Source organism: Lichtheimia ornata (assembly GCF_029851405.1).
Source record: "Lichtheimia ornata isolate CBS 291.66 chromosome Unknown scaffold00066, whole genome shotgun sequence".
Lineage (NCBI taxonomy): Eukaryota > Fungi > Mucoromycota > Mucoromycetes > Mucorales > Lichtheimiaceae > Lichtheimia > Lichtheimia ornata.
This window is the reverse complement of record NW_026695386.1, coordinates 17,230-40,447: the sequence shown is the minus strand read 5'-3', so window position 1 is coordinate 40,447 and position 23,218 is coordinate 17,230. Positions and strand designations below refer to the sequence as shown.

The following is a 23,218-nucleotide window of genomic DNA, read 5'->3' as shown; positions in this document are numbered from 1 at the left end:
CATGCTGGGCTGGAGCAGAAGAATCGTTCATATGCAATGGACTCGGCAACAAAGATGAATCGGAGGAATGGGTGATTAGCTGGCAGTTTACAAATAACTTAGGATGATGTTTCTGTGTTTGAGCATTTTTCAGTCAAATCTCATCGGATCAAGAAAGTTGAATGATGGGCATGCTGCGCTGGAGCAGGACAATCGTTCGTATGCATTGGATCGGGTATAACAAAGGTGAATGGGAGGACTAAGGTTATTAGCTGGCATTTTAACTATTCCTAAATAGTGTGCAAGAATCATGCATCGCCTGTGCTGAATGACTCCAAGTTACACAAACACGCCCTCTGCATCTTTTGCTCTATTATAGTCATACTACTTTACATTAAACAAAGACCACTTCTCATATAGCATCTCCCTTACAGCATATGTAAAACATAAAGGTGCCTGTATCTCCAAACTTCACAATCAAACGTGGGCTCTTTAATAGATCAACGTGCTCGTCGGGGACGTCAAAGGAATCTTGTGTCAAAGTATGAAGTTCATCGTGGGCGATCCCAGATTTCGCAATGTCGCTACCAGCCAAACTGGATCTGGGGGTCCACCTCTTCGACGACGACGACCAAAAAATATTTTTTGGGCTAGTTGCGACATTGAACGCGAAACTTTCACACAAGGTGCTGTTGGCCAAGCCGAGCCCATTGCTCTATTCAAAACCCCACGTTTCATTGTAAAGTTTGGAGATACAGGCGTCTTTATGTTTTACCTATGCTGTAAGCGTGATGGAGTTGCTTTTTCCTAGTGGATGGTGTCGGCTGCATTAACGGAAAGATGAAGAGCTGAGTGAAACGGCACGTGGTGGTTACACAGACACGTCCTTGACAGGTTGCTACACAAATGGATGATGATGATGATTGCCTTTTGTGAAGGTACGTAAGTAAACAGCATCCAATAATGAAGGTGTGTCAAGGTATGCATCACATTTGCATGTAGAAGAAAGTCGAGCTGCAAAAACCAATTTGTATATGTAATCAATCCAATGGTGGGTCACTCATCCTGAAACTCAATGGAGGGATGGATCACGTCACTTTTTCTCTTCTCGAGGCCATCCCACTCCTCCTTATTGTATTACAAAAGCCATATACTTCTTGCATGACCGATAATAACCGGACCACCTTTATTATTCCATCTTCGAATCAATAGTATGTAATCCACAAGCTAGCAAAGTCCAAGCGTGTAATAAAGAAACAATGCTTTATTTCATCCAACTATCTTCCTGCATTGCCACCACCATCGTCGTAGTCGTCCTCCGTCATCATTCGTACTCGTACTCATACTCGTCAGCAGTCGTCAATCTCCCCGAAACACACAAGTCGAAAAGAATGGGATTTTGCATGCTTCCTTGTAAACGTCAACGAGGTATGGGAAAGGTAAACCACGCTTGTCTGTGGCGTTGTCGTTACCGATGTCGCATCATAATTGTCACCGTCGTCCTTACAAAAAAAAACAAGGCAGCTCTGCAGGAATTACCAATCCATCATCGACGCCTTCACTTTCATAACACCCGGGGAGCGATAGTTGTCCTCATTCATTCTCTCCAACAAAGAAAGAGTGATCCGCCACCATCCCAATCCTCAAATAGTAGCGACCAGCATGCCACGAGAAGAACGCCAAATGGCAAAAAGATACAGGTTGGGAGTCGAACCCAAGGAAAGATGATGCCCAAAGCTGCACTACCTGACCAAGAACCTATTCATAATAGCGTCATCCGTTATTAGCAACACACTCAATAAACGACTTCATTGTTTTCTATCCACTTGCCTTTTCCATACATGAAGACCTTGGTTGTTGGTTGCTGCATACCAAAGCCATGGTGTAGTTGAGTCGAATCAAAAGTCAAATGAGCCAATGTCCCTCGCGATCGAATCTTGCAGTCTATACACGTCAATGGACAAGCTCATTTGCAGCATTGGGTTTTGAATGTACCTGTTGCACCAAGCAAGAAGCGGCATAACAACGAAACAGAAGAGCGACTCCATCACCTTGGCTAAAGCCCTCACCTAATGCACGTCATCCTTATGGATATCCACAACCATGTCGATACAACCAAGGAGCATCTTTTGTAATACATTACCTTGTTGAATGGTGTGGGTGTCGGTTAAAAGGAGAGGAAGAGATGCACCCGCCTCGAGTCGCGGAGCTATTCTTAAGATGGATTCACCAGTGGGCTCACTCAACTTGGACACCTTATCATGTCATTAGCATACACATCTTGGACACACCATGTCATCATCATTATCGCATATAGCAGAGGGAATCTATTTACATTTGTGGTCTTTGCTTGGCCCCTTTATCTTATTCCCCCAAGTCCTAAACTCCCGCCTTTGTTACTCAAAACAACCTTGCTAGCATGATCGAGATTCTTATCCACGAGCTTTGTATATAATGATCATCTTCATCCATTGACTGCTTAATAAAACATCATATCGTTTGAAGCACCAAAGCAACATAGGCAACTCCGGAGTCACGTTGTAGGAGCAACATGATCAGTGCATCTGGTAAACAGAACAAAATGACAGCTGTACGTCAATATTGAATCGGAAAGTCAGCATCGTGTGGCACCCGAGCGCCCTTTTTTTGTGTAATCATATCGGAAGCATCTCATGGAGCAATACCAAGCCGATAACCCCCTTTGTATGTGTGTGCATGGTATCCATCCTATCTCTTACGTCGTTAGAGTGCTGTTGTTTCTTTAGCACAGACGCGTCTTTATGCATGCGTTCAACCCAGCACAATCAAGTTGGTCCAACGTGATGCATAATTGTTTGGACTGATGCAGTACAACGAGAGTCTTTACAAAAACAAATATATTGTTCTTGGGGGGCTATAACAATAGGTATTTTGTATACATGGTAAAAACGAAGAATATAACAAGAATACTAGGTTACAATCAATATTTCAGAATAATGTAGAATGCGTGAATAACACCTATACAAAAAAGTTGTAATGAGAAACCTGTACTCTTCTTTTTGCCATGATACCCTTGATCTTCCCACACACGTTGTTATCTACTTACCAGGGATCCAACCGAGGATGGTCAAACCAACGTTAATCAAAAGGTCGACACCGCATCCTAACAAAGAATAGAAACATACATACGTAAGCGTTCTGATAAATGATACAACGTGTATGTTAACTTACCCTTCTCAGCAAAGACACCAAGAGGTGGAAGAATAACAGCTGTTGGATAACGAATGAATCATGTGTAAGTGAAACGCGCTTGAAGGATCATCTTTTTTTCACGCTCTAGGTGCGTAGAACATTCACGTACCAAGGATAAACTTGCAAATATCAGAGCAGGTCAAAGCCATCGGTAAATTTGTTTTGAGGAAGAAGAATAAAGAGTAAGGAAGAAAAGAAGAAGATTTGGGAGTTTTGCTTGTGGGTTTTATAGACCAAAAGGCCGGATCCATGCCGGAAATGGTAATTGGCGTTTACTTGTTTCGCTTTCTCTCTCATCTAACAACGCGTAATGCGTCTCACTCTCTGCTGACTTAAAAGATCGCACACCACTTTGGGATCCCTTACCCCTTTCCTATTCTCCGAGTATCGATGTGACATATAAATGATGATGCATGTTGTTCGGCTCACCGGAGGCGACACATGACTTTGATTGTGAAGGATCATTTAAAGCTGCGCCTGTAACAAAAATGTCTCGGCAAAATATCATGACATGCTTTTCATGCAACAGCCGATAAAATCATACGTCAACCATCATGGTGGTCGTCAATGGTTACATGTGTTGACTTAAAATCGAAGACTTTCCTCCACCAATCTCACGAATGATAGTGATGCTAATAAGCTCATGCAGGTAGCTGCATGTAAGGTTCGTTCTTGAGACCGCCCTTTGTGCCGTGTTGCACAACTAGCCATAACCTGCTGCTTGCATGTAACGCATGACATTCTTCAAGTACCTCAACATGATGCTTTGGTCATTGGTGATTCGCAACGTTCCAACCACACGTGCCGCAAATCCAAGTAGTACATCTCCACCAATACCCTTCTGTATTTTACGAGCCACACCTGTGGAACGTCACCCGAGGGTGATTGATGTTTGTTTTTGTCTTGGCAGGTTGAGGTTATCTCGATGGGGCCATCCGCATTGCCGAAACATTCTTTTGACATCCTGCATCACTCATATCGGCATCCATGGAATTCATCATACATACACGCCTGCAGCAAACGAGATCCTTTGTTGGTATTATTAGCAAAATCTGCATCCGAGGAAGAGCACCAAGCAAGTAGATGTTATTGCTTCTTTGTATACAACATCGTATGGTAGTGGATATGGATATACGCTTTATCGTGTGTTAAGGTTGTCTCTACACAGCAAGAAACACTACGATGAGACGTGAACTATTGGCACAAAAGTTGTCAGCTACACCGCCACCATGTCGATTTCAGCCTCAGATGGCGCAAAGCTGCCGTTGCCAAGCAACACTTCGTCGACTACAAAAAAAGAAAGGATGTGATCACCATCTCATTCCTCTATCGTATCTCTTTGATTGTTAGCGCTTGTGTTCTCAATACAGCTATTTAGTGTATAGCCCGATTTCCCTAAACACCCATCGCTAAATCATAAACAACACACATCCCCTTTAAATGACTCGATCGTAAAATCACTCGTAGTGAGCATACTATTTATCCAATGTCACCAAATACCATCCACACATTCGATAACATCTATCCTCTTTGAGCCACACCTTATCCATCGTATACATACGTCCAGTTTGTTGTTGGTCACGGAACGGGCGCGATCGACTAAGTCTATTCGTTTTATTAGAGTATCGAACAAGTTTTGGGATGCAAAGTGTGTGATGAGGAAAATTGGGAGATAGCAGCTGCTTAGAATCTATAACGAAAAAGGGATCAGCAAAATGATAACAAGGCTCATTGAATAAAATCATAACGTACCTGTTGTATGACATGAAACCACGAACACGGTTGTAGTCGGTTAAGCTCTCGATAGGACCATTACCGACGACGGCCACTTCTTGATCCCACAAGTAGGCGTTAGCAGTCTTGCGGATGTCGTTGACGGAGATCTTGCTGACAGCGTTAGCAAGTTCCTCACGAGAGAGACGCTTGCCGGTGGTGAGGATTTGGGTACCGATGTCCTTTGCGATGGCATTGGAAGAGTCAAGGCTTAAGAGAAGGCTAGCTTGGACTTGGATCTTGGCACGTTCGACCTCGCTAGCAGTGACGGTAGTGGAAAGACGAATCCATTCCTTTTGCATAAAGTGGACAAAGTCATCGATTTGCTCCTTGTTGCGAGTGACAAAGTACATGCCCCAAAGACCGGTATCCTTGTAGCCCTTGGTGAATGAAGCGAACGAATCAGCGAGCTTGTTGTTGTTGACAACGGTAGAAAGACGAGAGAAGAGATTGGCAGCACCACCCAAAGTGCTATCCCAGCTACCGACAATAGCTTGCATGACCAACATGTTCAAGTAATCTTGCGAGTACAAGGGAGCACCTTCAACAGCAACAGCGACATGAGCAGCAGGAGCAAGATCATCACGAATACGGATTTCGGAACCAGTGAAGCTTGGCTTGGCAGGAGCAGCAGCACCAGCAGCGGTCAATCCACCAAAGCTCTTTTCAGCCAACTTGACAAGTGCATCATGATCGACATTGCCAGCACCAACAAGAACCATACGATCGGCAGTGTAGTTGGACTTGACAAAGTTGCTCAAATCTTGTTCGGTGAGGTTTTCAACATTCAAACCAGCGACAGGAAGACCAAGAGAAGTGCCTTGGAAAGCAGTAGCGTGCAAATGTTCAAAAGTGACGGATTCTTCGTTGGGTTGTTCGTTGAGAATAGCAGCACGTTGAGATTCAAGAGAATCGAATTTCAGGTCCTGCACAAGACCAGCCAAAGTGTCAACAGACTTGGCCACATCAATCGTCTTTGCTGTATACAATGTATGATCGTGTGTCGTGCTAGAAGCGAGTTCACCACCAATCAACTTGGCGTTCTATGTATTCATTGTATGTCAATGATGATATCGCGTATCTATATCTATATAACCACCCACCTGTGTAGCAATGCGTTGAACAAGATTGGCAGCACCACTGTTTTGGGCATTGTCAGCACGCGAACCAGCACCAATGTAGACACCCACAGTAGGAGCACCAGTGGATTCTTCGGTGGCAACAGTGAGACCGTTAGAGAGAACGGTGGTGCGAGTTGCTTGTTGAGCAGCAGTGGCGAGAGGTCTGACAAGCTGTAAATGGACGTAATGACGAATGAGTTGGTGGTTGTAAAGAGAGCAATCAAGGCATTACCTGCTTGGCAATGCCAGCACGGTTGTTGACGGTGGTGGAAAGGAGCCTCGAAGCCATGGAGAGTGGGGAGAAAGTTGTACAGTTGTTATCTGGCGAACGAAAAAAAATAAGGCGGGGGTCGTCAACCACGTCACCCAGTAAAAATCCAGCAATGGCTACCTACCGATATTATCACCATGTCAGTCGATCTCATATGGCCATTAGCTCTATACATATGCCTATCAAGTAGCTTTGTTCATTATCCTCGATTAATAAATATGCCTTGTTATCATCCTTGTCGTTGAATCAATGCTGTACCTTAAGCCAATTATGTATGTCTCTAGGTTATCAACAACATGCACCCGGATCAATAATCTGCTGCTACACAAGGCACCGCTCCTTATTCAACTATGCACCTTTGACACTTTCATATCAAGGTGCAAGGCTCAATACATAATGTTTATAATATCAATTATACGATTCGGTGACCTACAACTATCATTTGCTTTTTATACATGGATCATGCTTAGGATCAAGCTAGATACATAGGTCGACGCCTAAATTCTGTTGCGTGGCAACAATTTCAACGCTATATAGTCTATTGCTTGATATCATACTAACACTGAGAGGCTACACATTCACCCATGTATGGTGTCTTGTCGGTTCAAAAAAGCAGATTGGCTTTGGACTATAAGAGATTAATGCCACATTTCAAAGATGTCACGCACAAATAAGGTTGAAGCAAACATCAACTTTAATGAGATATTGTATACAACAAAGAAACACAAAAGCACCGTCGAAACCTGTCGTCGGTCATATCTAACTTTTTAACATGTCGTCTAATGGAATGTCTCAATCATCTTTTCCTTGCGCAAGTTGCCCAACTCCTTTGCACATTCTTCTTGGACATGTTTGGCCCGATTGGTGTTGAAGATACCAGTCTGATCAAATTGACGTGCGTAAAAGACACATTGCTCAATACGATAGTTTTTGTACACCTTGACTTGTTGAATACGCTATGAATTACTCCATGTTAGATAAAGCACTTTGAATCGATTTAGGGTGCACTTACCTCCTCCTGCGTCAACATGTTTTCAGGTTCTTGCCCAGTGCGCACAGTATAATCCTGGGATAAAACCCACAAATCAGCGCCGTTCAAATAGATTGAATACAAGCAAGCGGATGGCTCATCTGAAAAACGTTCGTCGCACCTGCAAAATCCGGTTAGACTCCTCCCTAAAGATCATTTTTTTCTCCAACCACCCAAAGCAGCATCTTACCAAGGATGGTTTTCACGAGTTGTGATGAAGACGGGATTGTAATGGAAATCATAATTGGGAATGAGATAAGGCTCTGTGGCATCACGCCAATCTTCGTACGAGGTAGGACCCATATTGAGACGCCAGTGATAATCCAACATGCCCATACGCTTGTCATCCACCCATTCAATCATCTCCGGTTTGGTTGTTGGCCACGTGTCGGTTACAGCAAAACGGCTCTTTGGGAATCCAAAAGTGGGCACGATCAATACATCGCCTTGATCCAGTTTTTGTGCATAAGTATCAATAGCACGAGTCAAATCAGTCATCCACAAGGTCGTCACGGGCATGTTGGCTACGTATTTGGAACGGCTAAACAAGCGAGCAAGGTTGCGGCCTTCTTGTAAGCTGCTGTGCACCACTTGAGCACCATTGTCAGTGCGACTTGGTCGTGCAATCAAATGTAAATCGACATGGCGGGAAAGGTATTCGTTTCTTTCAAAGTCGCGTCGAATAGTGGCAAGATGTTGTATCATAGTACCCGAGCCAAGATCGGTACCATCAGTGGGTACTTGAAGTACAGCTGAAATGGATCCTATAGTGAAAAAAGTTAGCCTTACGTTGTTGAGGGCCATCCATACACGCATGATGCCATACCTTGCCATGTCTCTGCCAAATTGGCAAGAGAAGACCATTCATCCATGGTAACCACTGTTGCCAGTGTCAATGAATTAGGAGCAGGCGTGTGAGTGGCGGTAAACCAATAAGGTCGTAGATGATCCATGCGAACAAGGGATTTGGAAAACATTTTGGAAAGTCGAATTTGATAAGACAAGTCATTCAAGGGTGATAGCTCATTGTTGTTTGGTGATGGTGGTAGTAGTGGTGGTGCCATTACTGTTATATATATAGATGTCATGCATAAATCGACTTGTGCTTTTGTGATATTCTGATCCCAGATTATACTCCTCCTTCATTATCCAACCCCCTTTACTATACCTGTTTGGGCGGTAGTTTCATCAGTTACTGATGCAGCTGCAGGTACCGAGCTATCACCAAAAGACGTCAAGAGATGCATGGTGGATAATACTACGCTGATAACAATATAGGCCAAGGCGACAAGCCGTACAAGTCGTAGTCGAGAGAAGCGACGACACAATTGACCGAATGACGAGTTTGAATGTGGGAATGCAGCGCCATGTCGAGTGATGCTTGGTTTACGAGTGCCAGTGGGTGGACAAGCCGTTGTCAATGAGATTTTACGTTGATGGAAACCAGTGGAGGAAGATTTAGTTGATGAATGATGAAGACTTGAAGAAGTATCTTCCAATTGACGGGGAGGAGACATGGATGATGAGAGAGAGAGAGGAGAATGAAGAGGGAGAGCGAGAGAAAGGGATGAATTGTGTACAAAGGAATGAATGAATGTAGAAGAAAAAGAAAAGAAAGGAAAGGATAAAGAAAGAAAATCGGGTTAGTTGAAAGAGATTAAAGGTGAAGGATGATGCACACACACACACACACATACACAAGCTCAACACAGTCGATGCATCGGGCGGGACCATTAGTGCAAGATTGCGTTTGATTGACGGTGACACAAGCTTCTTTAAAACAGATGTATCGCACGTGTTTTCTTAAGCTGGGATCCACCATCCACAAAGCGGATGTCTCAGTCGTCGATCCTTTTGGTGGTGAATGAAATGATTGAGCGCATGTTGTTGTAGTAGCCTGGATACTGCTGTTGGCATGGAAACGTCATTTTCAATCCTATTGAGATAAGCAGCAAAAAGATTAATTGCCCACTTTTCCTTCCCACACAATGTTCTTCCAGTCACTTTTCAGACATCACCTTAAAAGTCATCTTCATCATCGTCAGCATGGCTTGCGATACAAGGTATCAGTGACAACATTTGAAGCGTCGCCCAATGCACGTAAACGACCCATGCCTGTGCTCTTTGTTAGCACCAACACACCACACGCGTAAGTATAACAATACCAACTTGCATTTCAGGAACAGCATCTTCTCAATGTATTCGTTTAGGATTGCAACGCAATGGCAAACTCGACTCTCTGATCTCGGGTACGATTCTGCAGTGGCACAGTTTAGTGAGCCTGATGGTCAAGGTGACTCGGTATTAAAGGCCTGGTACCAAGGTAATAAGAGAAGAGAAGCAGCCATGAGATATTCACACACACACTCACACACTCACACTCACTCATGCATTTGTTTTTTATAATAGAATTACATGAACAAGTACAAAAGATGGCCATGTTTCCTCCTGTGATGATTGGACACGGTGAAGCAGCATGGAGACTATGCCAAAAGTATGTTGCCAACCAGCCACTCTCTGCGTTAATATTGGTGGATGGCCCAAGCAGTATCGATGCAGCCACATTGCCGTCGTTTGAATTTGAGCCCTATTTCCCATTGATGGTCGCCACAAACAATGTGCCTTCTTTTCTATTGGAATACAAAGAAGACATTGATGTCTTTTCATCCACCGTCGCCACCACCCAAGATGATAATGAACAAAGAAACCAAGACCAAGTAGTCTCATGGATTGCTGAATCCCTTTAGGGTAATAAATGCTTATCCAATGTTTCCAACGTAACGTCTCTTCATTAATTCCATCCAACCCCGCGCATGTCTTTGTACTCTCTTCTCTTCTACAACTATGACCGAACAACAACACCTCGCCGAAGGGTATTGGGGTGCTATTACAAGTTCTGTTGACTGGTATGTTGCATTCAATGCCCAATCTACTATGGACCCAATCTCACATTGCCCTTACCCATTGTTGACGTCAAGGTGTGAGGAGAATTACACTCATTCGTACTATGTTGCCGAGTTCTGGAATTCCGTATCGGTAAGTAGCAGCTAGCAAGAGACATGACATGTTTGTATATATTCTTACCTTCTAAACAGAGTTTAGCGATGGTGTTTCTTGGCGCCCTTGGTGTGGCGTTACATCACCGAAGCTTAGGATGGCGTTTATCTTTGAGTTATCTATTGATTGTTGTTGTGGGCATTGGAAGGTATGTTTGGTCCTGGTTGTGTTTACATTTTGGTTGATTGGAGGTATGGGGAGGAGGTTCCTGGCATCATCTTGCTTAATTTGTCACTTTATATGATAGTATTCTTTTTCATGCAACCCTACAATTCGAGAATCAAATGTGGGACGAGGTAATGGGACTTTAAAGTTTACATGTGATCCTGCTATTAACATGTCTAGTACTAGGTTCCTATGGTCTGGACAGCTTGTTATCTATTCGGGCTCTTGTTGAATGAAAATGGATATCGTGGGGCGGTGTACCCGGTGGCCATCAGCATTTACTGTGCCTTTGCAACTTACGTGACCAGTCAGTCAAGTGGCACTATGCAATTTTACATGTTTCAATCATCGCAAGTATCCTTATCAGGTGGTTTGGGGGGTGGGAAAAGAAAAGCAGAATAGTAGGTCGCTAATACAAGCGCTTTTGAAATAGATTTGGATGCGTCATGTGGAGCTGCCTATGGTTCGTGAGCAAAATGTACCGCGCTGTTCAAGATAAGGAGATCACCAAGCTCTTTCATCGAGGAGCACAGTTCTTGGCCTTAGCGTTGGGTGTATGGCTATTCGACAAAAACATGTGCCACGTTTATCATGAGTACAACCTATTCAACCCACAACTCCATGCTTGGTAAGAGACACGCACACACACACACATGCACTCCAAAATCACAAGTCTTCTGATATTCGTTTCTTTGTGTTCTTTCTCCTTGCACCCCCGCTTTTGTCTCTAGGTGGCATGTATTGGTAATTGACAATCGTGACTCGTGCATTGGATGGGGGTTTTATGATAGCTAACATGCCCTTTGTTTTCTTGTATAGATGAGCTCTAGTTTGCATTACTTGTATGTGGCCTGTGGACATGAAATGGCAAGAAATCAAGGCTTGGATCCATATATCGGTTACTTTGCTTATTTTATTCCATACGTGAAGATCAAGGAAAAGAAGAAATAAAGTTGACCCGATGGGGCGGTACGGTATGTCTTTTTTAGCGAAAGTGGTATATTGGGTGTGTTACCTGAACGAGGCAAAAGTGCAGTTCCTTGTCCGCTTCAGAATTTCACGTTGCAGGAAATGCCGTCTTCTTCTTTGTCGATCACCGAATGAGGGATGTATGGGAGAATGAAAACGTTTCGTGAGTATGCGTTAGTGAATGTGACTCGGGTAAACTAGAAACTCATAGAAAAACGCATTTGGATGCTGATTCCAGCGGCAAGGATGGTGTCAAAGTTCGATCGTTTTCTACATTCCCCAGTGCTTTCCATCTTGATTCTTATTTGCTCCTTTTTACATCTCGTGCTCACTTTCTCTCTTTTATCACGTATAAAGCATTATTACATCCATCAATGATACCCTCCATTGGTACAAGTACATTGCATAAAATACACGCGCCCATTGAGGAGAGTGTGACAGCGAAAACTGGGTTCTGGATAGAAAGGAAAAAAAAGTTGGGGGTCGGCAAGGGGAAAAAGGGAGCAATACACTGGTTACTAAAACAATCCAGATCGCTATCGAATCTTGTGATGGTAATGGGAAATGGGCATTTTGCCGAATTCGGATTGACCGCTATTTTGTATTTTAGGGCAATCTACCATCCTGACCGCATGAAAAAACGGTACTTTTCCTCAACGGGAGCAACCTTAAAAGAAGGTCGATTATTGCTGAAAAGGCTATTTCCTCTTTTCTTCCGCATTATCTTTCACTTTTCCGTTTCCTCCTTGCAGCTTTTATCTCTGTCAATATGGAGACATATTTTGGTCACATCAAAACACCTCAAGATGCTCTTGTGATATTTGAAGCATGCCGTCTCGGTCAACTACGCCGTATACAACGACGACTTTCTGCTAAAGAAGGATTGCAGATAAAGTCTGGTGCTGTCTTTGCATGGGATGAAAGTGAAGCAGGCATGCGACGATGGACCGATGGAAGAACGTGGTCACCTAGCCGTGTATCAGGCAGCTTTTTAACGTATCGTGAGCTTGCAACCAAACGACGTCCTAGGAGAACAAGCAAGACCACACCCATTTACACATACAAGACAAATGGCCTTATCAAGCAAAGCTTTTCCATTTGTACAGCTGCCAATCAAAAGCTGCACCTCATCTCATATTACAACAAGGCTGATGTGGTGGCAGGTCGCCTGACACAGCCTACTGCTGACTGTGCGCTGAGCAATATTGTCGTACCCAGGGGTGTTTATCCTGACTTGAATCCCCTTGATACAGGTGGAGGCCATTCAGCTACGGTCCGTAATATCAGGCGTCCTTCTTCAGTACCATCACTTACGCTTTCACCTGTATCTTCGGATGAAGAGCCTACAGGAGGTGAGCTTGGATCTCCAGTCTTTTATTATACGCCACGACCACCACCAACAACAACAGCACCACAACCCGTATTATCATCCACACCAGCACCTGTTCTACCACCACTGTTGTTAATCCAACAACAACATCCTGATCCATTTGTTGACGTTAAAAACGATACCCGATGCACTGAAGATAAACGCCAACTCAACGCCTTGGAACGCCAGCTGCAGCTTTAAGAAATTCAGGATCGACCAACGTGACCTATCACTTTCACACATGCATTCGTATACCAAATCATTCACCCAAAAGCCAATTCCACCACGTACATATCATTCATTGAAAATAACCGGATCACAGCATTACATTCTTTCTTCTCGTCGGTTGGACGAACCCAGTTATTCCTCGTACCCAAAGTCGTCAATAATTACACAGAGCGTGCTTCCATATACATCCACACACAACACACACACAAAGAGAGAGAGAGAGAAGCCAACTGAAAAAGGGAAAGGATGATGATGGGATGCACGCAAAAGCAGACACATACAAGCACCAACTTACATACATGTACATTGTCCTTCTCCTCTTCGTTATATTACGAGCGCATGCCAATACACGCCACCATCACCACCATCACCATCACTAGCACATTCCTTCAAAGAACACTACCAATATCAGGGTCCGTGCCACGACATCTGCCACCTACATCATTGACACTCCCCAGCACATCCACCCACACTCTATGCAAAAAACCTTTTTCCTTCATGATAGATTAAGGTGTATACAGTAAATAAAGTTTAGGTACAAGGGCACACAAGCGTATGCAAAATCGGATTTTGTATGGGTGAATGGATTTTTCTGTTCGAAACATTAAACAGCAATCAAGGTCTCCATATCCTTTTGGGGGACCATTTAGTCAAAAACAAGCTGCTGTTTGGATAAAAATAGCGTGAAAGAGACAAACAAGCACACAATATGATAATACAAGTTGAAGCATTAGAGGCGCTCCCCATGTCTCCTCGCTTGTTTCCCCACCCCCAAAGGCAACAACAACAACGACCGCCTTGTTGCAATAATGATTTCACAAATATGACTGCACACATGTATATTCATCCGCATCATCATGCCGTTTGTGTATGTGTGTATCATTAGTGTGTGTGTCACAGGCCACCCGAGGTGACACCATTGGACTCACTCTTGCACTCACTTTTGCTCTTGTCGGGCACTCGGACCAGCTATAGATGGATCTGGATTCGTGAGATTGCCGTACTAGTGGATACATGCATTGAAAATGGGGGGAGAGGAGAAACGACAAGAGAGGAGTTGTGATTGGATTTGGGGGAAAATTGTGGTGCACACACACACACACACGCACATACACACTCTCACAATCCTCCTATTACCCTCCTCCCTCATTCATCAAGCTTTTTTGGAAAAGGGTACAGCGTTCTTTTCGACATGTACATATCGATCAAATCATCCGAACTCACCCTAATAAGATGCATACCCAAAAAAAAGCTCATTGTTATAATAGAGGAGATGTAAGGGGTGTATGTTTATACAAAGCTCCTCGTTTATGATCGAGTAACAAAAGCAAGGGACACAGATTTCGGGGGGATGACAGGAGAAAGGTGGTTGGTTGATGGTGGTTTTGGGGGAGGGGGTGAATGATGAATGTAATGGTGCTGTTGGATCATGATTGTTTCCATTCCCCCCCCCCAAAACTCCTTACTTCTTTTCACCCACATTTCTTATTAGCCAATACAATGCATGGTTGCTGCATGATAACTAGAGCATGTGCTTCATGTATAATAGAACGGCATTATACAATACATCACAAGCGCGCACCCACACACCGACACACATACCCATATTGAGCCACACACAATAAAATGAAATGGGGGAAGGATACATTGATAACGAAGATATAGCATCGATCGGAACCTATACATATGAAGATACGCCACCTGCCATGTATCAGGTAAAAGTAGGACTCGAACGAAATTCTTGGCACCATGATGATGATGATGGCTCTTTTTTTTTTGGCAAACCTTTCTTTGACTCAGCAGCAGCATTCATGTGCGTGTGTGAGTAATCTGTGCAAGTGTGATCTCCTCATGATGAAATCATCACTAAAAGTCGTCAAACTTTGTGCATAACGTGTTCATATTGTTAAACGAATGAGGGTGAAATAAGAATGATATTGCGAGGAACCGACTCCAAGGTTCACTGGGCCCGATTTGGTAATGATGTACAACTTTATCGCAACAACAGCTCAGAAAAGGGAGCACCAAGTGTCTCTCCCCAACACAAGTAGAAGTACATTATGCCCTTGCAAGCCTCTCTCACCTATTTCCTTTGCACCTTGATTGAGGTTGTCAGTATCAAAATTCTCCCCTTGGGGACCTTTTCTCTTTTTACCCCCAACATTCATGGTGTTGCGTGCTCATAGCAAGAAAAAGTGTAGTACTACGGCATGCTTGCATGTTAATGAACATTATTATGCATGGGCACATTTGGGTATTGAGATGGTCAAAAAGTTTGGGATGCAAATCCGTATTTGGTAGGGCTCGAGTAAAACAGGATTCGCAACCAAGCTAAAAAATCATAAGCACGGAGGTTACATTGGGGGTTGTTGTTGGGAGGAGGAGGGGAAAGAGCATGTTTCCAATGTAACCACAGCCGTGTTTGAGGATTCCGCTATCCCGGTTCGCCTTTTTCAAACATTGTTGATAGCTGCTGCTACTTCTACTAGCACCAAAACAATTACGTATGATAGTAGCTAATCCACTTTATTGTTTGGGTCTGCTGCACTTTTGATCCTTTACATGTTTGTAAATCAATAACAAAGGTGATGGTGAAGAGTAAACATGAGAATGGATAGTGATGATGGTCATCAATATCAGGGATACATCCATGCATTATTGCAAAGATCGCCTCGTATTCTTTCTATGGTTGGACTAGCTTCTTTTGGATATGAGTATGCGTCATAGATTGTACTTTTCATAGTGAATGTGAAGTGTATGTGATGGAGTTACAGTATCGGATGCATCCCGTTTGATGACGATAACACGCATAGACATTTGGGGGAGCAAAGTTGACGCCGCCGGAATTAAGTGTGCTAGGCGACCCTGTCATCGATCCTGCAGATCCCATCAACTGTGCGTCACAAATGATGATATCATGTCCGTCAACATAGAGTATTGTTGTTGGCGCGCGTGTACATATTACGACACGTCTTTCATTTTTGCCTTTTCTGATGCATCCGTGGATCTGGGCACACATCCCATTTTTGGATACCCTCTTCCGTCATTGTCGTCACAGTTGTTACACATATCGTCATTGCATATGTTGCTGAAAAACAATAATGAGAAGCATGGGGGAATTAAGAATCGTGAGGTAACAAAGGAGGCCAACAATTCTCATTCCATGAGTAACATGGCTGCATTTGTTCGAATTCTCACTACTCATGATGATGAATCTTGAGCATCTTGGCAGCTGTAAAAGGGCATCATGTATGTGTTGTGCTGATGATACTAGATTAAGCAATGCCATCCCCCCAAAATAAAGTGAATCCCGAATGACGCGTATACGTGTCTAACGCACATGGAATCACATCTGATGGTATGTGCGTGTATGGCGTGGTGTGTGTGTGCGTGTGTATGTGCACAATCCCACATTACGGGAACAACCGAGCACTATCCCGATTATTGTTTTCTTTGATTTTCCATTGTGATAAATTTAGGCAATGTACCATCGTACCATGTTGGTTGCCATGGACACGTGAAGAACACCATTCTTTGCAGCATGCACAATAGATTCATCGTAGCAAAAAAGACATCCAACTCACAAGTGGGATGACGCCATGACATCGTTGACGATGTTTTGTAGAAATGGCATGGGAGAGTGAGTGGTAGAAAAAAGTGAAACCCATTGAATCTGAGACATGGGAATCAAAAGTGGCATCATTTTCTTTATTGTTCTCCGGTGGCATAGCAGCTCGTGTTTTGTAGCATCACCCCTGTTAACAATCACAACGTTGCCTCTTGTTCTTCTTTCAGACATCGCCAAACATGCTATACTACATATATCCCACCTCGCAACGTGTGGTCATTGAGCGTCCATCCACCTTGCAAAGCACCCTGACGCTTGATGACTACTTGCAGTTGCAGCTCCTTTTGCGGCATGAGCAACGGCGTCGATGTGAAGAACGAGAACAACAATATCGCGTTACTCAAGCATTGCATAATCTCAAGGTGCTCAAGGAGCATTATCGACGTGAACGTGCCCAACGTATTCAACGACTTATGGATCATTATCGTCGCAAGGCTTTGATGTCCGCTGCTGCTCAACAAGACGCTGTTTATCGTCAATGGCTTGCATCTGCTTTAGAGCAACGCAGATCAGAAGAGATTTGGCGACAATATCAAGCTGCTCGTCAAAGCGAACAACAGCAAATGCTTCAACAACAGCAACAACAAGAGGAGGAGCAAGAAGAAAGTGATGATGAATCTGAAGCTGTTGAAGAGGACAAGGGTTTTGAGGATTTCCATGCCAACCAGTTGGCCCGTATACTCAAATTATTGTTTGGACAGCAAGAGCAAGAAGATACATTACATCAACAAATGGATGAAGCTGAGAGTGGTGCTTCTGAAGAGGATGAGGAATCACAGGCACATGATTTATGGAATTACATCTCTACACTTCAACAACAACAACAACAACAAGGGGATGATGACTATACGAATGAACCCTCTGATGAAGAAGAAGAACAAGAGCAAGAGCAAGAGCAAGAGAAGAAGGAGGAACCAATGGATGTATCGTCACCCGTAGCAGAGCCGGTACAAGAATCCCAACCAGTGATGCAAGATAAAAAAGTACCATCAACCACACCAAAAGCCATTGCATCCGAACCTGAAGATAAATACGAAGACATCTTGGAGAGCTGGCCAAAGCAACAACAGCAACAACAAAAGGAACGTGAACCAGTTTCTGTCACGCGTGAGAACGCACCCATGCCTCAGGCGACATCATTGCAGCAAGAACGACATCATGCACCATCACCTGATCCACCATTGCAGGGTCGCGTGCTCAATCTCAAAGATCTACTAGACGAATTGGTGAGTAATGAGCAGCAGCAAGTACCAGAAGCGTGTCAAGAAGAACAAGAGCAAAAGCCCGCTTATGCACCCAAGCATGTTGTTACACCTGCTGAACCCGCCACATCCAATATTGAAAGTGCTTCTTCGCAACAGCAACAACAATTGATGGATGATGAAGATCCACCCAATACAACACCAACAGCAGCAGCAGCAGCAGCTGATCCTACTGCTGCAGCACAACGTGTACATGAAATAGCAGAACAACAAAAGCGAAACTTGCCACCTTCTGAGCCTGTGATTCAACATCCAGAGTTGCTTCAAGTTCAACGTGAATTGGAAGATATGGAAAAGGATCGCCTTCCTACCGTATTGAAAACACCTTTGCAATTCAAACCATCCGAACAAGGCGGCACTCTTCAATTGACAGCTACCACACCCAATAATCGTGAATTCCTTGGCTGCGAGGATGCTATCATGCGCATTATGATCAAGTTGGATACAATCGAATCACATGGAGATGAAAAGATCAGAAATCAACGTCGTTCTCTTGTCAAGCGTGCTGAAGGCATGTTGGAGAAATTAGATGAACACAAGGAGCATGAATGGCAACGTGCTAGAGAACTTACAGCATTGAAAAACACCAGCTCAGGAAAAAAGAAACATCACAAACAACGCCATCGTCGTCACCATCCAAAGCAACCAGTCACTGTTGGATAAAGCAATTATGCAGGAGAACGTGTTCATTAATGCAAATAAACTGTACGTGCTGTATTGTACATTATGGTGTGAGGAGGTTTATGATACCAATAAACTCTTTGCTGATACGCATTATGTTCCTCGCCAATGTTTGAAGGCATTTGTATCAATGGCTGGCATATGCTTGTTAGCAAAAAAGATATACCGTATACCTATCTTTATGACCATGAAGGTCCGACTTGAGCCGGCGACAGCACACAATCTACATCTACGTACCTAAACATAGGAAGGAATGGCATGTACCTACCTAAACATAGGAAGAGATGATATCTAATGGAAGTAACCCGATCCTTTATACTAGCCATGTCCTCTACAAATATGTCAAGTAAAAGAATCCCCCGTTCCCAGCCTCATTGCGTGATACGTTTATACCATTCGCTGGTTGGTTGGATGATTTGTCATTGCAGCATACGACTATATTAAGGAAGGCTTGTTATCAGATATCATACAGCAGCGACAAGAAAGTCATGTGCTCGGGAACGATGGGGAAGTGATGATGGGTATAAGGTTATTGTTTCAGGCACCCACTCACACCCACTCACACATAAAATCTTGTCGATGGATTGTTGACTCAGCAGGTGCATCTTTATCCACTGACAACTGGTTATCATATCTTATCGCCTTCTCCTCTCTTTATCACTTTCATCAACCTATCATATCGATGTCTGATCTTTTCGACAAATGGCCATGGTGGATCACTCGCTTTATTGGTGCTCACAGCTATAACAAAAAACCACTCCCTCTTTGGCGTACTTGCATATGGGCCTTCTTGGGTGCGTTTGTTGGCATTGCCATTGTCGAGATTATCTTCACCTACTCGTCCTACTTTCGTGTCCAACATAATGTCCCTATGATTATAGCAAGTTGTGTAAGTTGCCAGATTTTGACATGCCCCATTGCCCTGTTTTCTCACACACCCCACCTTTTCTGATCTCTCTTTCTCTCATTAGGGCGCCTCGGCCATTCTGGTGTATGGTGCTATCGAATCGCCTTTGGCACAACCTCGTAACGTCCTGGGTGGAACGCTTGTTGCTTCTATTATAGGCGTGGCAATCAACCAAATGTTTCTTCATATCAACACACCTGAAGCCGCTGTGGAACATGTACGATGGGTTGCTGGTGCTACGAGTGTTGCCATCACACTTGTGTTGATGCTTGCTCTAAAGTGCGTTCATCCTCCAGCAGGTGCAACAACCATCATCCCCATTGCGATCAAGGAAGCTGGCGATTTGGGATGGTACTATATCGGTGTCATGATGCTGTCATTGACGGTCATGGTCGTCATTGCAATGATTATCAACAATATCGATCGACGCTATCCTACATTCTGGTGGACGCCTTCACCTGCTCCTGCATCACTACCATCCCCCGTAGCAGCAGCCACTGTATCCGATCCTGCTGGTCTGGAAGTCACCTCCACAACCGAAGATGAAGAACAAAAGCGAACACCCTCCATCTCATCGAGTGAGACGCGCTATTATATACCCGATCCAGCCACTCTCCCTGATGGTATCTTGGATCCAGAAGAACACGAGGTTTTGAAGAGAATATACCAAAAGTTACAGCAATGATTTCTGTGATTTTGATAAGCAATCAGTTACCGAATTAGAATATGATAATGTAATACAACCAGCATAATAAACATATCTAAACTCAAACATTGTATGATGCATTCAGCTATTGCCTATGTGGGAAGATGCCCTCTTGATCATATACGCTCATACACAAACACATCCTTTCTCATATCCTGCAGCTGCATGTTCGAAACGTACTCTTCATTTCTTGTATTCATCCCCAAAGAATAGCTATTCGATGTTGTTGCATAACCCAAAGTTCTACCTCTAATGTTTTTCACCTTGTAAAGTGACGACCACCTTTCTCGATCCACCATGGTTACGATGCTCACAGAGGTAAATTCTTAGGAATCGTGTCAGCTCATTCAGCATCATACGTGATAATAACTTACAACATACCCTTGCCAAGTACCAGTATTCAGACGTCCATTAGTAATAGGAATGTTGAGTGATGTGCCCACAATGCCAGATTTTAGATGACCAGGCTATAGTACAAATACAATAATGAGTTGTCATATATGACTACTACTACAACCTTAAAGCCTACCATGTCATCCGATCCTTCATAGTCGTGCTCATAAGGCCAGTTTTCGGGAACGATCTTATCCAACCCCATTGCCATATCCGATCTCACAGTCCTGTCAGCGTTTTCATTGATCATAAGACTCGCTGATGTATGTTGTACTATGACAGTCGCGTATCAGCTGAAGATGAAGGTGGTCAAGAAAAAGTTGTTGGACCCTACGGCATGGTTACTTACAAAAGACGTTGGCCATGCCAACCTTGTAGTCGCGAATTTCGGGCACTTGGCTGACAATCTCTTGATGAACCAAATGGCAACCTAAAGTAGCATAGCGTCTCGTCAACAACCGGAATGCCACAATAAAGGAATAGAATAGCACCTACCTCTTGGTTGCGCTGACAACCGAATTTGTTTTTGATACCAGGACATGTTGCTATGTTGTGTTGCTTGGATACGGCAAAGAGCGGGAAAAGATGGGTTGCACGCGCGAGTTGGCTTTGAGAAAGAAATAGCCAAAATGGGCACCACCAAACCGCATTTGTATTTGCTTGCAAACCGATGATGTAATACGTATACGTTATTACCCACTCTTCTGTTTACAGGTGATGCGAGTCTATATCTCTTTTACAAGCATTATCATTATCAACATCTTCATTGATATCCATCATTAGATACGTTATTGAAATAGGCATCTGCGCCAAGAAATGGCTTAATGCTTTGATGTGTGTGTACTACCCCATTCCAACACAATTGCAAGTTGGCGGGGAGCTATGACCGATGCACGTGTAACCCTATTTACGCACTCTGGGTTAAATTGACTAAAGTGGGTTCCTCGATACCTCAAAACTAGCTTTAGCATCTTTTTTTCCTCAAAAGTAGCTTTTTCCCTTCGTTCTTCCCCAGTTTTCTCTTTTGTGTACATGACAATGAGCTCGTCATGCCAGCTTAATCATCCCTCGTCTACATCCTCATCCTCCTCATCATTTAATACCTCATGTACTTATCGCTTCATATCAAGCTCGCTTACCAAACATCTTCCTCCCGAGAGGTATGTATACTCTCATAAAACACCCAAGCTGAAAAGCCATGCTGACACAAGCTTCATTCAGGGATTATAACCTTAACTTACGACAACAGCCACGGCTGACTAAAGTGTGCTCACCCAATGAACGAGGTATAAAAAGTCATTCATTTTTCGCTGTACCTTGTTTTGCAGAACCTGCCATGTTGACATATACATACAACGGAATGATTTGCAGACCGCAGACAACCAATTGACCCACCGCCGATTTTAAAACTTGAGTGGGTGCACTGTGCCCAAAATATAACGAGGTATTCTTTTACAACCTACCACCGCCACATAGTGTAACAAGAGCGATATCACTGATATGTGTGCTGATGTTGTATGTAAAGGGACTATCTTTTACAAAGCCCATTTTATTATGTCATGGCAAATTTGGTCGCTGCTGATGATCCTACGTGTACTTTGCTCCCTTCTCAGGAATACCTTGTGGGAACCACGGTATCTTCATTGTATCGACTCCGGGATATTGACAATAGAGATGCTGGATTTTTCATATTTGGTGATCTTGCCGTTCTCAAAGAGGGTCAATTCCGGTTACATTTTTCTCTTTTTGAAATGACCGGGTAAGCATTTACAATTCTCGCGCAAGGAAAGGGCTATATGAATTAACCGGTGGGGTTGTAGGGACGAGGTGCGCAATTGCAAAACAATCATGACAGAGCCCTTCATTGTGTATCCATCCAAACGATTTCCCGGATTTGATGAATCTACTTTTTTAACACGCTCCTTCTCTGACCAAGGCGTCAGGTTAAGGATTCGAAAACAACATCGCATGTAAGGTTACAATGATTACACATGATCATTATTTCCCACCCATCCTCATTTGTAACAACTTTCTATGTTTATTCTTTGACAGCAATCATCATACGCAACAGCAGCAAGCAAAGAAACGGAAACTCCAAGTCATTCAAGTGGTACCACCTTCATCATTACAACATTCGCCGTATCATCGCAACAACAACCCTCACACAAAAACTACTACTACTACTACTACTACAACAACAACACCCAAAATGATGGAACCAACAACAGCTGCAAGCTTCATGGCTTCACCACCACCAGAAGATGATGATATCTGCATTCAATTACCTCCACTTCATACCATCCTCAAGGATGCTCATGTCAATAACTATCATGAACTTACACTTCCACCTTTGCTTTGTAATGTTCAGCACCAATAGCTTTCTTTGTACATAAACACTTTCTTTATAAGCTCGTTCAAAACATGGTTGAATTACATATATAGGTTGGG

General features: G+C 43.5%; 10 protein-coding genes across 10 annotated transcripts; 6 read left to right on the top strand and 4 right to left on the bottom strand.

Moving 5' to 3' along the window:
* Positions 1–2,938: 2,938 nt before the first annotated feature.
* O0I10_010189 (plasma membrane proteolipid 3) lies at positions 2,939–3,359 on the bottom strand (the record flags this gene model as incomplete). Its single annotated transcript, XM_058490172.1, has 4 exons — positions 2,939–2,976; positions 3,065–3,121; positions 3,190–3,228; positions 3,320–3,359. The coding sequence occupies 4 exons, from the start codon at positions 3,357–3,359 to the stop codon at positions 2,939–2,941; spliced, it is 174 nt and encodes a 57-aa protein (XP_058339028.1).
* Positions 3,360–4,893: 1,534 nt separating this feature from the next.
* O0I10_010188 (uncharacterized protein) lies at positions 4,894–6,393 on the bottom strand (the record flags this gene model as incomplete). The annotated part of the gene is made up of 4 exons (XM_058490171.1): positions 4,894–4,900; positions 4,963–6,026; positions 6,087–6,275; positions 6,337–6,393. 4 exons carry the CDS (start codon positions 6,391–6,393, stop codon positions 4,894–4,896), a joined length of 1,317 nt encoding a protein of 438 aa, XP_058339027.1.
* A 761-nt stretch (positions 6,394–7,154) lies between these two features.
* On the bottom strand, positions 7,155–8,922 carry O0I10_010187 (uncharacterized protein; the record flags this gene model as incomplete). Its single annotated transcript, XM_058490170.1, has 5 exons — positions 7,155–7,331; positions 7,388–7,526; positions 7,596–8,169; positions 8,232–8,510; positions 8,574–8,922. 5 exons carry the CDS (start codon positions 8,920–8,922, stop codon positions 7,155–7,157), a joined length of 1,518 nt encoding a protein of 505 aa, XP_058339026.1.
* A 471-nt stretch (positions 8,923–9,393) lies between these two features.
* Positions 9,394–10,152, top strand: O0I10_010186 (uncharacterized protein; the record flags this gene model as incomplete). The annotated part of the gene is made up of 3 exons (XM_058490169.1): positions 9,394–9,554; positions 9,616–9,728; positions 9,815–10,152. 3 exons carry the CDS (start codon positions 9,394–9,396, stop codon positions 10,150–10,152), a joined length of 612 nt encoding a protein of 203 aa, XP_058339025.1.
* A 97-nt stretch (positions 10,153–10,249) lies between these two features.
* O0I10_010185 (uncharacterized protein) lies at positions 10,250–11,578 on the top strand (the record flags this gene model as incomplete). Its single annotated transcript, XM_058490168.1, has 8 exons — positions 10,250–10,311; positions 10,384–10,441; positions 10,501–10,610; positions 10,710–10,758; positions 10,814–10,977; positions 11,061–11,255; positions 11,359–11,371; positions 11,447–11,578. The coding sequence occupies 8 exons, from the start codon at positions 10,250–10,252 to the stop codon at positions 11,576–11,578; spliced, it is 783 nt and encodes a 260-aa protein (XP_058339024.1).
* Positions 11,579–12,365: 787 nt separating this feature from the next.
* On the top strand, positions 12,366–13,166 carry O0I10_010184 (uncharacterized protein; the record flags this gene model as incomplete). The annotated part of the gene is made up of 1 exon (XM_058490167.1): positions 12,366–13,166. The coding sequence occupies one exon, from the start codon at positions 12,366–12,368 to the stop codon at positions 13,164–13,166; it is 801 nt and encodes a 266-aa protein (XP_058339023.1).
* Positions 13,167–17,000: 3,834 nt separating this feature from the next.
* On the top strand, positions 17,001–18,746 carry O0I10_010183 (uncharacterized protein; the record flags this gene model as incomplete). Its single annotated transcript, XM_058490166.1, has 1 exon — positions 17,001–18,746. One exon carries the CDS (start codon positions 17,001–17,003, stop codon positions 18,744–18,746), a length of 1,746 nt encoding a protein of 581 aa, XP_058339022.1.
* Positions 18,747–19,446: 700 nt separating this feature from the next.
* On the top strand, positions 19,447–20,356 carry O0I10_010182 (uncharacterized protein; the record flags this gene model as incomplete). The annotated part of the gene is made up of 2 exons (XM_058490165.1): positions 19,447–19,653; positions 19,736–20,356. 2 exons carry the CDS (start codon positions 19,447–19,449, stop codon positions 20,354–20,356), a joined length of 828 nt encoding a protein of 275 aa, XP_058339021.1.
* A 270-nt stretch (positions 20,357–20,626) lies between these two features.
* O0I10_010181 (secondary thiamine-phosphate synthase enzyme) lies at positions 20,627–21,311 on the bottom strand (the record flags this gene model as incomplete). The annotated part of the gene is made up of 5 exons (XM_058490164.1): positions 20,627–20,702; positions 20,759–20,844; positions 20,907–21,043; positions 21,120–21,200; positions 21,266–21,311. The coding sequence occupies 5 exons, from the start codon at positions 21,309–21,311 to the stop codon at positions 20,627–20,629; spliced, it is 426 nt and encodes a 141-aa protein (XP_058339020.1).
* A 497-nt stretch (positions 21,312–21,808) lies between these two features.
* Positions 21,809–23,147, top strand: O0I10_010180 (uncharacterized protein; the record flags this gene model as incomplete). Its single annotated transcript, XM_058490163.1, has 6 exons — positions 21,809–21,930; positions 21,992–22,056; positions 22,142–22,214; positions 22,296–22,529; positions 22,591–22,740; positions 22,823–23,147. 6 exons carry the CDS (start codon positions 21,809–21,811, stop codon positions 23,145–23,147), a joined length of 969 nt encoding a protein of 322 aa, XP_058339019.1.
* Between the last annotated feature and the right edge of the window lie 71 nt (positions 23,148–23,218).